This window comes from Microcaecilia unicolor, chromosome 1, assembly GCF_901765095.1.
Source record: "Microcaecilia unicolor chromosome 1, aMicUni1.1, whole genome shotgun sequence".
Taxonomy (NCBI): Eukaryota; Metazoa; Chordata; class Amphibia; order Gymnophiona; family Siphonopidae; genus Microcaecilia; species Microcaecilia unicolor.
This window is the reverse complement of record NC_044031.1, coordinates 629,601,040-629,616,686: the sequence shown is the minus strand read 5'-3', so window position 1 is coordinate 629,616,686 and position 15,647 is coordinate 629,601,040. Positions and strand designations below refer to the sequence as shown.

General features: G+C 42.1%; 1 protein-coding gene across 2 annotated transcripts in view; it reads right to left on the bottom strand.

Annotated features, from left to right (window-relative positions):
- Nucleotides 1-2,008: 2,008 nt before the first annotated feature.
- LOC115481564 (casein kinase II subunit alpha-like) overlaps nt 2,009-15,647 on the bottom strand; it is a 203,073-nt gene continuing 189,434 nt past the window's right edge. The window contains exon 13 of one of the 2 annotated variants that reach the window (XM_030220817.1): nt 2,009-3,117. In XM_030220817.1, the coding sequence (XP_030076677.1) occupies nt 3,023-3,117 (95 nt within the window). In that variant the 3' untranslated portion in view covers nt 2,009-3,022. The remainder of the gene's footprint in view (nt 3,118-15,647) is intronic. The other variant, XM_030220808.1, reaches the window with a different exon arrangement.

Genomic DNA, 15,647 nt, shown 5'->3' with positions numbered 1-15,647 from the left:
ATGCTTTCCCCATCTGTTTCTTTCACTTCTACCTTTGTCATTGGGTCTACTTGCCTGTCCCATTCGGCTTTACCAGATATTCATGTGCTCCTCTTCTGGAGATCTCTTGTGCATTCTGAATGTTCTTTTCAGCTACTGTTTCTGAAAATAATGCCGAGTCTATTTTATTTTCCTTGTTGCTATTTCTACAGCCCCTTTCAGTTTCGCCCATTGTTTTCCCACTTCACATACATTCTTGCACCTTGGCATCTTCTCCTTAAGTTACTTCCCCCCAGGGCACATTCTACAAACTCAAAGAAACACAATATTCAGAGCAATGGAAGAAGTACCTAACTTGTTAGTCTCACAAACACACACACAAGCAGTGACATGGGCTGTACATACATTGTATTATATGTCTGGTATTTGAATTCCAGTGCTGTTAAATGTGTATATTGTTGATACTGTTTCATGGTAGTTGTATTATTAGGTTTCAATTTAGTTTTTCAAGTTTACCTCATTTATTGTATTTATGTTTATTCTTGGTTATTTTACTATTGTTATGTGGTTAACAAAATTATAAGTTTTGTTAAACTGTACCTATTTAACACCACTTTGGGTGAATCTCTTCATAAAGGTGGTTAATAAATACCAATAAATAAATAAAATACTGCAGCAGGACATGTTTATCCACTCCTACCCTAGGTGAGATAATATTTAATCACCTCTCTGACCTCATGTGCAACTTTCTTTAAATTAGACCCCTTAATTTCTAACTCCTCTTACTTTTTTACCTATCTATATGTTCCATCTTTACTTATACCCTATGCTATTAAAATTGTAAGTAGTATACTATGCCATACTTTGTATTGTTATTTGAATATTTTTACTGCTGTAATTGTCTATTGCTTATGTTTGATTTATTCTTACTGTAAACAGCCTTGAGTGAATTCCTTCAAAAAGGTGGTAAATAAATCCTAATAAATAAATAATAAATACATTTAACCAGGCAGAAGAAGCTCCTGCCCGATTACCTCACGCTGGCTGGTAACCACATATCGCCACTAAATATTAGCTCTGAATGTCATGGCAGTCTCCAGTTAGTGCCAGCAGTAAAGTCACAGTAGGCCCAGAAGTTACCCAGCCATCACTGATATTCAGTGCCGTGGCATGAATAACTACCAGGCAAGTAGGACTACATAAAATACAGAGCTAACTATGCCTGATTAGTTAATGGGGTACCAGCACTGAATATCTAGTTCTAATTCAGCCCATTTAAGTCAGTGTTTCAAAACATCGACCGCTCTGGGATGAATATTGTCCTGAATATTTTTCTACCTGTACAGACATTACTACTGTTGATGACCTTTACTGTGGGAGTCTGCAGTCATATCCTGTTGATGTAAAAGTTTTGTTCTTACAGACTAAGAGAAAAGAACAATCAACGTCCAAAAATTAGAGAAAAATGACTGCAAACTTTTAAAGATGTATATTAAAAGGCTGCTTGATATAACCAAAGCACTGTAAGTTAATGTCAGAACTGTAACATTTGTAACATAGACATTAACTAATTTTTCCCTCACTGTGTTCAAATGTGAAAGGACTCCCTGTGGTCCTGAAAGCTCATCTTTCCTAGCTCATCCCTTTTTGTACACTGGATACTGATCATAAACCAGGCAACCTATCGTGTCTTCTCCCATTTTTTAAAATGAGTTTATAAATTGTTGTGCGTAGGATGGGGGAAGGATTGTTATGCCATAATGATTTGGTGATTATTTTTTTTTTAGTTCTGTATGTTTGTGCTGTATTATGACTGCACTCAGTTTTCTACGATTTATTTATCACCAATAAGTGTTTTAAAGTAAAATGAGTTTACAAACCACTTACATATTCTTTTTGATTGGCAGTGTATCAAATAAATGTGAAACTATAAATGATGCTGTACAAATAACAATTTGATCTATAACAGAGAAGCACTACATTTATTCTTGGTTCAATCATGCCCCTTCATACTTTCTGTAATGACAAGTATTTTCTTCTAGAAAGGCTCGGTAATTGTTCACAATACAGTAAACTATAGCTTCCCCATATCTTTCTTTACACACACACACACAAACACACACCCACACCTCTCCCCTCATATAGCCCATCACACACACAAAGGAAACGGTTTTGGGCAACACTGTTCTTTTCAGGACATATAAAATACATTTTATTGCCCATTTTAAATTTCTACATTGTAGCTGAATTTCTAAACACTGCCATTATGAAAGAACACAGCTAAACTTTGATTTCTGACACAGACACTACAGACAATTGTTTGGTTTTCTCGTCTGTATCCATACCACATTTCTGTATATGTGTGTATATGCTATGGATATATAGATATAAATAGATATACACAAATGTATGTCTATAAATTCAGATTCATCATGTGAGGGGTCATCAATAAAGTGAATTTATTGATTTATTCAGCGCCCCTCACATACATGTGTATGTATCTATCTATATGTACGTGTGTGTGTTCAATAAATTTATTGGATGGAAAGAAAGGAAAATCTAAATGTAATTTTTTGGTACATTTTCTATGTTATATATGCAATAAAAATAAAAAAAATGTGTGTTCTAGGGTGCAATCTGTGTCTTGAGGCATGATACGGAGTCCAAGAGCAGCTCCAACATGACTTTACAGTCCAGCACTGATGACAATTCTCAGGCATTCTCTATGTCAATGACATGTTACAGGAGATGGCTGCTTAGGACACTGGGCTGCAGTGGCCCTCTGAGACTGCTGAAAGGAAGATACGTACATCCTCAGTGGACAGATCATCAGGAAAAAATCAAAGGACAGCACTGGGAGGAGAGGTGCTTAGAGCAGCAGTGGTGATGAGCCTCTGAGTCCGAGACTGCAAATTTCCTCACTGAGGTGCTGTCACAGGAAGAGGTGCTCAGGATGGTGCATAGGTCTGACATGGTGGTTGGCCCTCAGACTGGAGGTCAGAGGCTGCACATGTCCTCACTGCAGTGATGCTGCAAGAAGAGTTTAGGTCTGTCCTGATGGGGTGACAGGAACTGGTGCTCCCAGAGCATTTGGAGAAGAGATGATGGGTGATCCAGAGGCAGCCATGGATGTGATCCCTGTAAGAGAGAGAAATAGATAATACACTGAGGCAAACAACAGACAGACTGTGCAAGTAGCAAAGCACTGACCTAAGACAGATTAATTAATAGAACAGAGTCATGACTGAATTCAGGCATACATGACAAATATAGAGGACATAGGCGCCCCGTATAAGAGGCTTGGGGAGGCTAATCCTCCCCAGCCCGCTACTGCCCTGCCGCCGCCCCCGTACCTTTAAATATTATATTTTTGCTGGAGTCGCGGGCAGCGCCGGCATTGAAGGCATCAGCAGGCTCATCGCGGTGCCAGAAGCCTTCCCTCGCAAGTCGGATGATGGCTCCGTCCTCGTAGAAACAGGAAATACGTCAGAAGAGGGCGGAGCCATCATCCGACTTGCGAGGGAAGGCTGCTGGCACCGCGATGAGCCTGCTGATGCCTTCCATGCCGGCGCTGCCCGCGACTCCAGCAAAAATATAATATTTAAAGGTACGGCCGGGGGGGGGGGGGGGGGCAGGAAGGAAACGAGGGCAGACGGGAGAGGAGAGGAGGGTTGCTGCACATGGTGGAAGAAGGGGAGAGGAGAGTTGCTGGACATAGGTGGATGGAGGGAAGGGGAGAGGAGGGTTGCTGGACATGGGTGGATGGAGGGAAGGGGAGAGGAGGGTTGCTGCACATGGTGGATGAAGGGGAGAGGAGAGGGCAGGGGAGAGGAGGGTTGCGGGACATGGTGGATGAAGGGGAGAGGAGAGGGCAGGGGAGAGGAGAGTTGCTGGACATGGGTGGATGGAGGGGAGGGGAGAGGAGGGTTGCTGGACATGGAGGGGGAGGGAGGAGTGAGGAAGGAGATGAGATGACGGAAAAGGAAGAGAGTAGAAAAACTGCACATGGATGAAGAAAATAGGCAAAAGCTGGATCCACTGGACAGTCAAGTTTGCGGAGGACCCAGCTTTTACTTATGGATGTAGGACAAGAAATGAAGAAGAAAGGCAGAAAGTAAACAAATAAATGGAAAGGAAGCCCTGGAAACGGAGTTAAGAAGACAGATAGCAGCAGAATCGGATACTGGGCCAGCACAATCAGAAAAACAAAGTCACCAGACAACAAAGGTAGAAAAGATCATTTTATTTTCATTATACTGTTTGGAATATGTCCACTTTGAGAATTAGGTGTTCAACATTAAAAGTTTATTTACTTATTTATGACATTTTATCCCACATTAAACATGAATTAGGATGTTTTGTGGCTCTACATGAGAATTGTGATATTATGATCCCTTGTTTCAATATTGTTGACGGTCTGCATTTTCCGTATGGGTGGTGTATTAGGTTCTGCCCAGTGTAATATTTATGGTACAGTAAGGTTCAGAGTGTGTGTTTGCACAAAGTTGTGCATAGTGTTTTGGAGTTAAGCGATTGTGGTTAGTATATGCTTTGAGCAACCACTTTATTCTTTGACATATGATACATAACTAATATCTAAATTTAATAAAAGGTATTAATTGTGACATTTATTTTTATTTATTTTTTTTTCTGTGTGTGATCAGACAATTATGGATTTAAGCTCCACCCCTGGTCCCACCCCTAACCCCACCCCCTTTAGCCTCCCCAAACAGTTGGGCCACCGACCGCCTATGATAGAGGATGTTGAAAAGAATGAAGATGATGGGGTCTAAATTCTGGGTACAGGGTCCAAAAGAAACTTGACCAAGCCTACTTGAATTTCACTTGTCACAGTATTGTTCTTGCTATATTCACTGATCAATTAGGGGTTTAATTTTATAAAGCATTCTCTGCATGGAAAGTCTACTTCTACATGTTTTATATATACTCATTCCCAGGGACAAAATTACAATGTAGGGGTGTATTTTAAAAAACATAAGTGCACTCTATTAATGCACTTAATAAAAATGATTTTAAATATAAAGGCTACACACATAAAGCCTTTATATATGTCAGGTCATTTGATGTATGAATAAGGAATGTCTAATGTATGAATAAAGGATTTTTAATTCAGAAACAGAGTTCCATAGGTTTCTTCTTTTTAATGCATGCATGTGTGTGTGTGTGTATATATACACAGGCACACACACACACAAATTATATATATCTGTTTCGGAATTAAAAATCCTTTATTCATCCATCAGGCCGCTTTAGTACTTGATACTTACATCAATTGATGCACATCAAATTTTCTTCCCAAATGTAAACCTCATTGGTTTAAAATCACAGATTAACAATTTGCAATTTCATTTTTTTTAAATTACTGTGGGGGTGTATACCATCTAATCCAGGTGATTTGCTGCTCTTTAGATTGTTGATTTGGCTTATTAAATCTTCCAGGATGAATGAGATTTGTTTCAGTTCCTCTGTATCGTCACCTTTAAATACCATTTCTGATATGGGTAGCTCTTTCACATCTTCCTCAGTACAGACTTAATTTAGACCCTCTGCTAATGGCCTTGTCTTCCCTGAGCGCCCTTTCTACTTTTTGATGATCTAACTGTCCAACTGACTCACTCACATGCTTTCTGTTTCTAATGTATCTGAAAAAGTATTTACAATGAATTTTTGCATCTCTTGCAAGAGTTTTTTCAAATTCTTTTAGCCTTCCTAACCAATACTTTGCATCTAACTTGCCAGTGCTTATGCTACTTCCTGATTTCTTCATTCAGGTCCTTTTTCTATTTTTTTAAAAATATTTTCTTTTGGCTCTAACATTATTTTAAAACTATGTCTTTATGAAATTTCCAAGATACATCACAAGAAATCCACTTGTTACAGAAATACAGGCCAGAAAAGGACATTTAAATTACAGAATATACAATTATAAAAAGGATGATATGCCATATTACACCCCAATTAAAGAGGGGCAGCTACAAGAAATTAGGGAGAAAAATAAATAAATAAATTAGTAAGTTAAAAAAGGTCACAGACGTGAAACACAGAAAAATGTAGATAAAGGCCATATGGCCTATCCATGAAATCTACATTCCCTATCACTACCTATCATTCCCTTAGGGATCTTATGTACTTGTCCCCAACCTCTCTTGAGTTCAGATACTGTTTTCGTCGTCTACCAATTCCACCAGAAGGCAGTTTCACAAATTTACCACCCTCTCTGTGAAGAAGTATTTCCTCAGGTTACTTCCGAGTCGATCCCCTTTCATCTTCGGCCCTTCATTCCAGAGCTTCCTTTCAATTGAAAGATTTGCCTCCTATGTGTAGATATTTAAATGTCTCTATTATGTCTCCCCTCTCCCATCTTTCTTCCAAAGTATACATATTGAGATTTTAAGTCTGTCCCTATACGCTTTATGACAAAGACCACTGACCATTTTAGTTGCTACCTTCTGGACTGACTCCATCCTGTTTATATCTTTTTGAGGATGCGGTCTCCAGATTTGCATACAAAATTTTAAATATAAAAGTCTTACCAGAGTCTTATACAGGGGCAAGATCACCGCCTTTTTCCTACTAGACATTCTTCTCCCTATACACCCAAGCATCCTTCTAGCTTTCACCATCGCCTTTTTTGTTTGGTCACCTTGAGATCATCATATATGATCACATCCAAATCCTTCTCCTCTTTAATGCACAAAAGTTCTTCACCTTCTAAACTGTACCAGTCGCTGCATTTTTTAGAATTCAATCTAAGCTGCCAATTACCAGACCATTCCTATAGCTTCGCTATGTCCTTATCAACACCACCAGGGGTGTCTACCCTATTGCAGATTTTGGTATCATCTGCAAAGAGGCAACAATATCGCTTACAAAAAATGTTAAAAAGAACCGGCCCAAGAACTGAACCTCATGGCACACCACTGGTAACATCCTTTTCCTCAGAATGAGCTTCATTTACCATTATCCTCCATCGCCTTCCACCCAACCAGTTCTTAACCCAGACACTCAGTTTATTTATTAGTTGTCTGTGTGGAACAGTGTCAATTGCCTGCCTGTTGCAAAGGTGGCGGACCTCACGCATCAGTCACCTAGACAAGATCTTAAAGAGTGCTGGGGAAGAGCCAGCTGTCTTGGTACATGTGGGTACCAATGACATAGGAAAATGTGGGAGGGAAGTTCTGAAATCCAAATTTAGGCTCTTAGGTAGAAAGCTGAAGTCCAGATCCTCCAGGGCAGTATTTTCAGAAATGCTCCCCCGTTCCACGCGCAGGACCCAAAAGGCAGGCAGAGCTCCGAAGTCTCAATGTGTGGTTGAGACGATGGTGCAAGAATGAGGGATTTAGATTTGTTAGGAACTGAGAACATTCTGGGAAAGGGGAGACTGTTCCAAAAGGATGAGCTCCACCTTAACCAGGATGTAACCAACCTGCTAGCGCTAACTTATAAAAAGGAGATACAGCAGCTCTTAAATTAGAATTGGGACGGGGGACGGGGGGGGGGGGGGGGGGGGGTGCCGACAGTCGCCCAGGAGCACATGGTTCGATGTGGAGTATCCTCTAAGGATACTATTGAAACAGGACATTTAGGGAATCCCAGTAGAGAGGTTTCAACAATGCTGAAAGCAAGCCAGATGTGCTTAATGAGAGAGCAGGATAAAGGATGTACATTATCCCCTTCAACTTCTAAGCAGCTTGTGGATGCAAGGAAAAAACACAATTTGAAGTGCCTGTATACAAATGCTAGAAGCCTAAAAAATAAGATGGGAGAGTTATATAGCACTAAATGATGGGGTAGATTATAGGCATCTCAGAGACTTGGTGGAAAGAGGACAATCAATGGGACACTGTGTTAACAGGGTACAAATTGCATCGCAATGATAGAGAGGATCAAATTGGAGAGGGGGTTGTGCTATATGTTAAAGAGGGAATTGAGTCAAATAAAATGAACATTCCACATAAACAGATAGCAATATGGAATCATTATGGATAGAAATTCCATGCGTGAAGGGAAAGAGTATTCTTGTAGGGCTGTACTACCATCCGCCGGGCCAGAACAGATAGATGAAGAAATGTTTACAGAGATTAGGAAAGCTGGCAAATTGGGCAACACTATAATAATGGGTGATTTCAATTACACCTATATTGACTGGATAAATGTTACATCAGGGAGAGCCAGGGAGATAAAATTTCTAGGTGTAAATGACTGCTTCTTGGAGCAACTGGTCCAGGAACCGACAAGAGGGGGAGCCATTTTGGATCTGGTCCTTGGTGGCATGCAGGGCAAAGTACAAGAGGTGGCGATGATGGGTCCCCTGGGAAACAGTGATCATAACATGATCAAATCTGAGCTCGTCTCTGGGCTAAACCTGCAAAGGAAATCTACTGTAGCTTGCATTTAATTTTCAAAAGGGCGACTATAATAAAATGAGGACAATGGGTTAAAAAGAAACTAAAAGGATCAGCTGCTAAGGTTAGAACACTAAATCAGGCATGGATGCTATTCAAAAATACCATAATGGAAGCCCAGACCAGATGCATTCCACATATTTGCAAAGTTGGAAAGAAGAGAAAACGACAGCATGGTTAAAAGGTGAAGTAAAAGAGGATATTATAGCCAAAAGATTGTCCTTCAAAGAATGGAAAAAGGACCCAAATGAAGAAAATAAGAAGAAACCAGAAGAACTGGCAAGTCAGATGCTTAGATTAAGAAGGAGCAAAAGGGACATTCAGGAAGGACAAGGCCATAGTGGAGAAACTGAATGAATTCTTTACGGAAGAAGATGTAAGAGATCTGCCTGTACTGGAAATGTTTTTCAAGTAGGAACTGAAAGAAATCTTGATGAACTTAGAAGATGTACTCAGCCAAATTGACAGAGTAGTAAATCACCTGGACCGGATGGCATACATCCAAGGGTACTCAAAGAACTCAAGCATAAAATTGCTGATCTGCTGTTAGTAATATGTAACCTGTCATTAAAATCGTCCATAGTACCTGAAGATTGGAGGGTGACTAATGTGACACCGATTTTTTTTTAAAAGGGTTCCAGGGGTGATCAGGGAAATTACAGACCGGTAAGCCTGATGTCAGTGCTGGGAAAAATAGTGGAAACTATTATAAAGAATAAAATTACAGAACATATAGATGAACATGGTTTTATGGGGCAGAGTCAGAACTGGGTTCAGCCAATGGAAGCCTTGCCTCACCAATTTGCTTCATTTCTTTGAAGGCGTGAATAAACATGTGGATAAAGGTGAGCTGGTTTATATAGTGTATCTAGATTTTCAGAATGTTTTTGATAAAGTTCCTCAAGAGAGACTCCTGAGAAAATTAGAGTCATGAGATAGGAGGCAAGGTTCTGGTGTGGATTAGGGATTGGTTATTGGATAGGAAAGAGAGGGAAGGATTAAATTGTCATTTCTCTCAGAGGAGGAGGGTGAACAGTGGAGTGCTACAGGGATCAGTACTGAGACCGGTGCTATTTAAGATATTTATAAATGATATGGAAATCAGAATGACGAGTGAGGTGATTAAACTTGCAGATGACAAAAAACTATTCAAGGTTGTTAAAACACATGCGGACTGTGAAATATTGCAGGAAGACCTTATGAAATTAGAAGACTGGGCATCCAAATGGCAGATGAAATTTAATGTGGACAAATGCAAGGTGATGCACATTAGAAAGAATAATCCGAATCACAGTTACCTAAAGAAAGGTTTCACCTTGGGGGGGGGGGGGGGTCAACTCTCAAGAAAAAGATCTAAGTGTCATTGTAGATAATATGCTGAAATCTTCTGCTTAGTGTGTGGCGGAAGCCAACAAACAAACAAACAAACAAACAAGATGCTAGGAATTATTACGAAAGGGATGGTGAATAAGACTGAAAATGCTATAATGCATCTATCACTTCATGGTGCGACTGCACCTTAAGTACTGTGTTCAGTTCTGTCGCTGTATCTCAAAAAAGATATAGTGGAATTAGAAAATGTTCAAAAAGCATGAACCAAAATGATAAAGGGGATGGAATTCTTCTCGTATGAGGAAAGGCTAACAAGGTTAGGGATCTTCAGCTTGGAAAAGATACGGATAAGGGGAGATATGATTGAGGTCTACAAAATTCTGAGTGGTATAGAACGAGTAGAAGTAAATTCTGAGCGGTATAGAACGAGTAGAAGTAAAGTGATTTTTTACTCACTCCAAAAGTACAAAGACTAGGGAACACTCAAGGAAGTTACATGGAAATACTTTTAAACAAATAGGAGGAAATAGTTTTTCACTCAATAAATAGTTAAGCTCTGGAACTCTTTGCCAAAAGATGTGATGACAGTGGTTAGTGTATCTGGGTTTAAAAAAGGTTTGGACAAGTTCCTGGAGGAAAAGTCCATAGTCTGCTATTGAGACAGACATGGGGAAGTAACTGCTTGTCCTGGGATTTGTAAACCACAGATAACCAAACGACAAAGTCCCATGAGACAAACAGCAATACACAAAGGAAGTGGGAACTTAGAAGGGCTACACACACCTCAGGATTAATAAAGTTAAATATTTATTATTCTGGTGTATATACAAAAATACAGAATAAACTTAAAATCACTACATAACAATCTATGTGTGTAAAACAAAACACAATATAATAATATCAGTGCTTAAAAATCAGCATTACACCATGAATGCCTGTCTCAGGAGTCTGACAATGAGTAAATGGTGTCAAATGGTAATGCTGGGTGAAAAAGGCAAAAGGGTCTTTAAAAAGACCGTGCATACATGAATCGATGTACTATGCAAAAAGACAAGTACTCCAAATGTGTGAGCTGTAGCGTGAGTGCTCATTCATGGAACATGGTGCCGTGTCGAGTCTAGAGCACTGATTTTACATTCATTGTGCAATGCTGATTTTTAGCACTGATATTATTTTATTGTGTATTGTTTTACACACATTGATTTTTGTGTAGTGATTTTATGTTTATTCTATATTTTTTAAATATACACCAGAGTAATAAATATTTAACTTTATTGATCCTGAGGTGTGTCTAGCTCTCCTACGTTCCTACTTCCTTTGTGTATTGCCCTGGGAATTACAGCATGGCACATTGCCACGATTTGGGTTTCTGCCAGGTACTGGTGACCTGGCTTGGCCACTGTTGGAAACAGGATATTGGGGTAGATGGACCATTGGTCTGACCCAGGATGGCTACTCTTATGTTCTTATGTAAATACACCACATCTAGCGCTCACCCTTGATACAACTCTCTTGTCACTCAAAGAAATTAAATTGTCACGACTGTGGTCGTGATCCCTCTCTGACTCACCTTATTTCTGATGGTCAGCTGCTGAGCTGGCTACTGTCTGCATGGTTATTTCTTTCCTGTGTGTTTCCTGCCTCTGTCCTGTAGGGTTTCCACTTCCTCTGTGTTTCAAGCCTCACTTTGGGGTTCAGTGTGTATTTCCTGCCTCTGTCCTGTTTATAAGGAAGTGGTGCACTTTCATTCAGTGCCTTTGCAATGCCAAAGGTCTCCAGGTTAGTCTGTGTGCAGTGAAGCACTTCTGCCTTGTTTATTGTCTGCCTTGTTTATTGTCTGTGTGCCTGTGGGCACTCCTGCCTTGATTTCTTGTTGCTTTGTTTATTGTCTGTGTGCCTGTGGGCACTTCTGCCTTGATTTCTTGTTGCTTTGTTCACAGCCTGTGTGCACTTCTGTCTTGATTCCTTGTTTAGGATGCCTGTGTGCACTTCTGCTTCTGTTCTTCTTGGTCTGTTTGTGTGCTAGGTTCAGCCTTCAGCCATAGTTCTGTTGTTTGTCTGTGTGGGTCAGCATTGTGTCCTGCCTAGTCTGCCTTGCTTGTTCTAGTCCCCTCTACCTTAGCTTCAGCCTTAGTTCTGTTGTTTGTCTGTGTGGGTCAGCTTTGTATCCTGCTTGTGTCTGCCCTGCTTGTCTTCAGCTCCAGTCCCCGCCCTGCTTGTCTCTGCCCTGTGTGCTTTCAGCTTCTGTTCCTGCCAAGCTTGTTTGAGTATCCTGAATCCGGTTCCAGTATCCTTAATCCTATTCTTGCCAAGCTTGTTTGAAAATCATGAATCCTGCTTAAATATCCTGAATCCTGTTCCTGCCAAGCTTGTTTTAGTATCCTGAATTCGGTTCCAGTCAAGCCAAGTCCAGTCCTGCATCCGGTTCCTGTCAAGCCAAGTTTGTTCTAGCATTTGGTTCCAACCAAGCCAAGCTTGTTAGTCCAGTCTTGCTTGGGGGGTTTTGCCTCCTGCTGCCGCTCGACGACAGTAGGCCAAGGGCTCACGTTGTTCCAGAGTTCGTGACTGTTTGTTTAAAGCCTGGGACTGTGACATAAATCATATTCGTCTGACAAGACCTGCCTCCAGTGAAATCATGTTGCCTCGGGTACTAGTCTGAATATTGCCGGTACCTGGTTAAGTGTCTATGGCTGCTTTACACCCAGGTATTCTGTGCCGGTATCCGGGTACTGGTTTGAATATCACTGGTACCAGGCTAAATGCCAATGGCTGCTTTACACCCAGATATTCCGTGCCGGTATCTGGGTACAGCCTGGCATTGAATTTACAGGCACAAAACATCTGTGGCTGTTAGCACCAGCAAGCCTCCCAAAGATTTCTGGAAGATCAGTAGAGCTCCCTGACCCAGTTCGGTATTACTGAAGATGGTACTGGAGGACGATGCAGACTATTTCCTGACCAATTTCAAAAGAACCACCCGCCTTGCTGGTTGGCCAGAAGCATCATAGACAGCGTATCTAGGGAATTTACTGACTGGTAGAAGCCAGATGACATTCCAAGATGTCAATGCCAGTGCGACGGCACCTAAGCGGAAGTAAAAGCTGCCATTTTGGAGTGAGCGGGCTTGCACCCAAGAGGCCTACAGGCAGTGTTTCCGGAAGGGGTTCCTGCAAGTTAAAGAAAACTCCCTGTTTCTTCTACCGACTCAAGGAGGGGGCCTGGAGATGGCTGCAACCAGAAGGCAAGATGGGCCCGAAGATTGCAACAGTCATCCTCCTGGAGCAGTTCCTTGAAGGGTTACCCCGCCTACGAAACAGTGGGTGAAGCGGCACCCTAAATTGACCCCCGTGTATACTTTAGAAGCGGCCAAAGCCTTCTATGAAGCCCAACCAGAGTTAGAACTCTATAAAGATAAGAAGCAGGCTGAAAGTACTGGGACGAAAAGAGAAAATAAAAAGATGGACAGGACAACCAGAGGGATCAGAAAACACCCTCCACCCCGGGGTTTCTGTGGAAGGTGTTGGAGCCCCCATGAACGTAATGCACACCTTTAACCCTGGTTGCAGGATCCATACTCACCCACCTGTTTCAAGTGTGGGGGAAGAGGTCATATAGCTAGGGTCTGCCAGGATCCAACTGAAGATGCCATGGATGTGAATTTAGCAACCACACACGACTGCGATTTTGCGTAGCAGAAATTGTGTATTACAAATTGAGCTGGAAGGACATCCATGCCAAGAACTAGTGGACTCTGGCAATGTTAAGACCCTTGTTCAGAAAGAGATACTCAATAGTCTGCAATTGAATTACAAGTGGACTGTGACCCTGGCATTCGCACATGTTGACCAGAGGCAATTTCCGACAGCCTAAGTATCCTTTAAAACACCTGTAGGGCAAACTCTGCTAGAATTCGCAGTCTTGCCTTGGCTACCTTACCCAGTAGTTTTGGGCCAAGATTTCCCAAATTTCAGTGCCATCTGGGCTCAGCTGATAGCTGGCCCAAAGAAAGAGAAGTCCTTCCCTGAGATCTTCCCGCTGGAGGACCCTGACTTGTATACCAAAGACCCAAAGTTGCCGAAACCCCGCTGCTAGAGACGATTAGAGAAACTACATTGCTCTCTAAATCTAGGAGCTGCAGTGGATGGAGATCCAGAGCCTGGAGAAGATGGCATCTGAACACCCCAGACCCTTTAGACAGCCTATCTGAATAAAGTAGCGAAGGAGCCACAGGGAATTTCAAAAGGGCACAGGCAGAAGGACAAGGCAAAGATCTTCACAATTAATTTGTTGAAGAAGTGGGTCCCCATGTCTGCAACACTAGTCCAAAGAGAAGAATCTGGGCCAGAGAACCCAACAGAGGCCCCGACAGAGGCCGGGCCCTTGCAAGTTCCAATTGGCAACCAGCTCTCCATCTTGCAGAAGGCAAACCTACAGCAGTTGGTATGCCAGAATCAGGATGTGTTCTCTGGACTGCCAGGCTGCAACCACCTTGCAACTCAGCATTCTCATCGAGCTAGGACTGGTAGTTTGGCAACACCCATATCAGATTCCAAAAGCCCAACAGCAGGCTGTGGCAAAGGAGGTTGCTGAAATGCTCAAACTGGGTGTTATCGAGGAGTTCACCAGTAACTGGTCATTTCCCATTGTACTGGTGTCAAAGCTGGACAGGAGTATCCGGTTTTGTATTGATTTCTGGAAGGTGAACACATTCTCCAAACTAGAGGCCTAGCCAATGCTGAGGGAAGTCAAACTCATCCAGCGACTGGGAGGAGCCCAATTCATGTTGACCTTTTATCAGACCAAAGGATATTGGAAGGTACCCCTCACCTTGGCTGCCAGAGAAGATATCCTTTTCCACACCCCAGGGATTGTTCCAGGTCATAGTGTTGCTGTTTGGCATTCATGGGGCTCCAGCTACCTTGCAGCACCTCATGGACTGTCTACTTAAACCGAACGGAGACTACGCGGCTCCTTAGATGAGACTGTCATCTACAGTAAGGACTGGAGGACCCATCTCATCCAGGTAGCAGTAGTACTGGATAGTCTATGACCGCTGGACTAATACCGAATCCTAAAAAATGCTTCTTCGGAGGACAAACCCCCCAAACCCACCTCCCCACTCCCCCTGTTTTTTATTTCTGTTGATGGCTCTCTCGTTCTTCCTATCTCCTCAGCTCGAAACCTTGGGGTCATCTTTGACTTCTCTCTCCGTCTCTGCTCATATCCAGCAGATCGCCAAGACCTGTCATTTCTTTCTTTACAACATCTGTAAAATCCGCCCCTTTCTTTCTGAGAACTCTACCAAAACCCTCATCCACACCCTTGTCACCTCTCGTTTAGACTACTGCAATCTGCTTCTTGCTGGCTTCCCACTTAGTTACCTCTCCCCTCTCCAATCGGTTCAAAACTCTGCTGCCCGTCTCGTCTTACACCAGGGTCGCTTTAATCATACTACCCCTCTCCTCAAGTCGCTTCACTGGCTCCCTATCCGTTTTCGCATCCTGTTCAAACTTCTTCTACTAACCTATAAATGTACTCACTCTGCTGCTCCCCAGTATCTCTCCACACTCGTCTTTCCCTACACCCCTTCCCGTGCACTCCGCTCCATGGATAAATCCTTCTTATCTGTTCCCTTCTCCACTACTGCCAACTCCAGACTTCGTGCCTTCTGTCTCGCTGCACCCTATGCCTGGAATAAACTTCCTGAGCCCCTACGTCTTGCCCCATCCTTGGCCACCTTTAAATCTAGACTGAAAGCCCACCTCTTTAACATTGCTTTTGACTCGTAACCACTTGCCTCCACTTACCCTCCTCTCCTCCTTCCTGTACACATTAATTGATTTGATTTGCTTACTTTATTTTTGTCTATTAGATTGTAAGCTCTTTGAGCAGGGAATGTCTTTCTTCTAT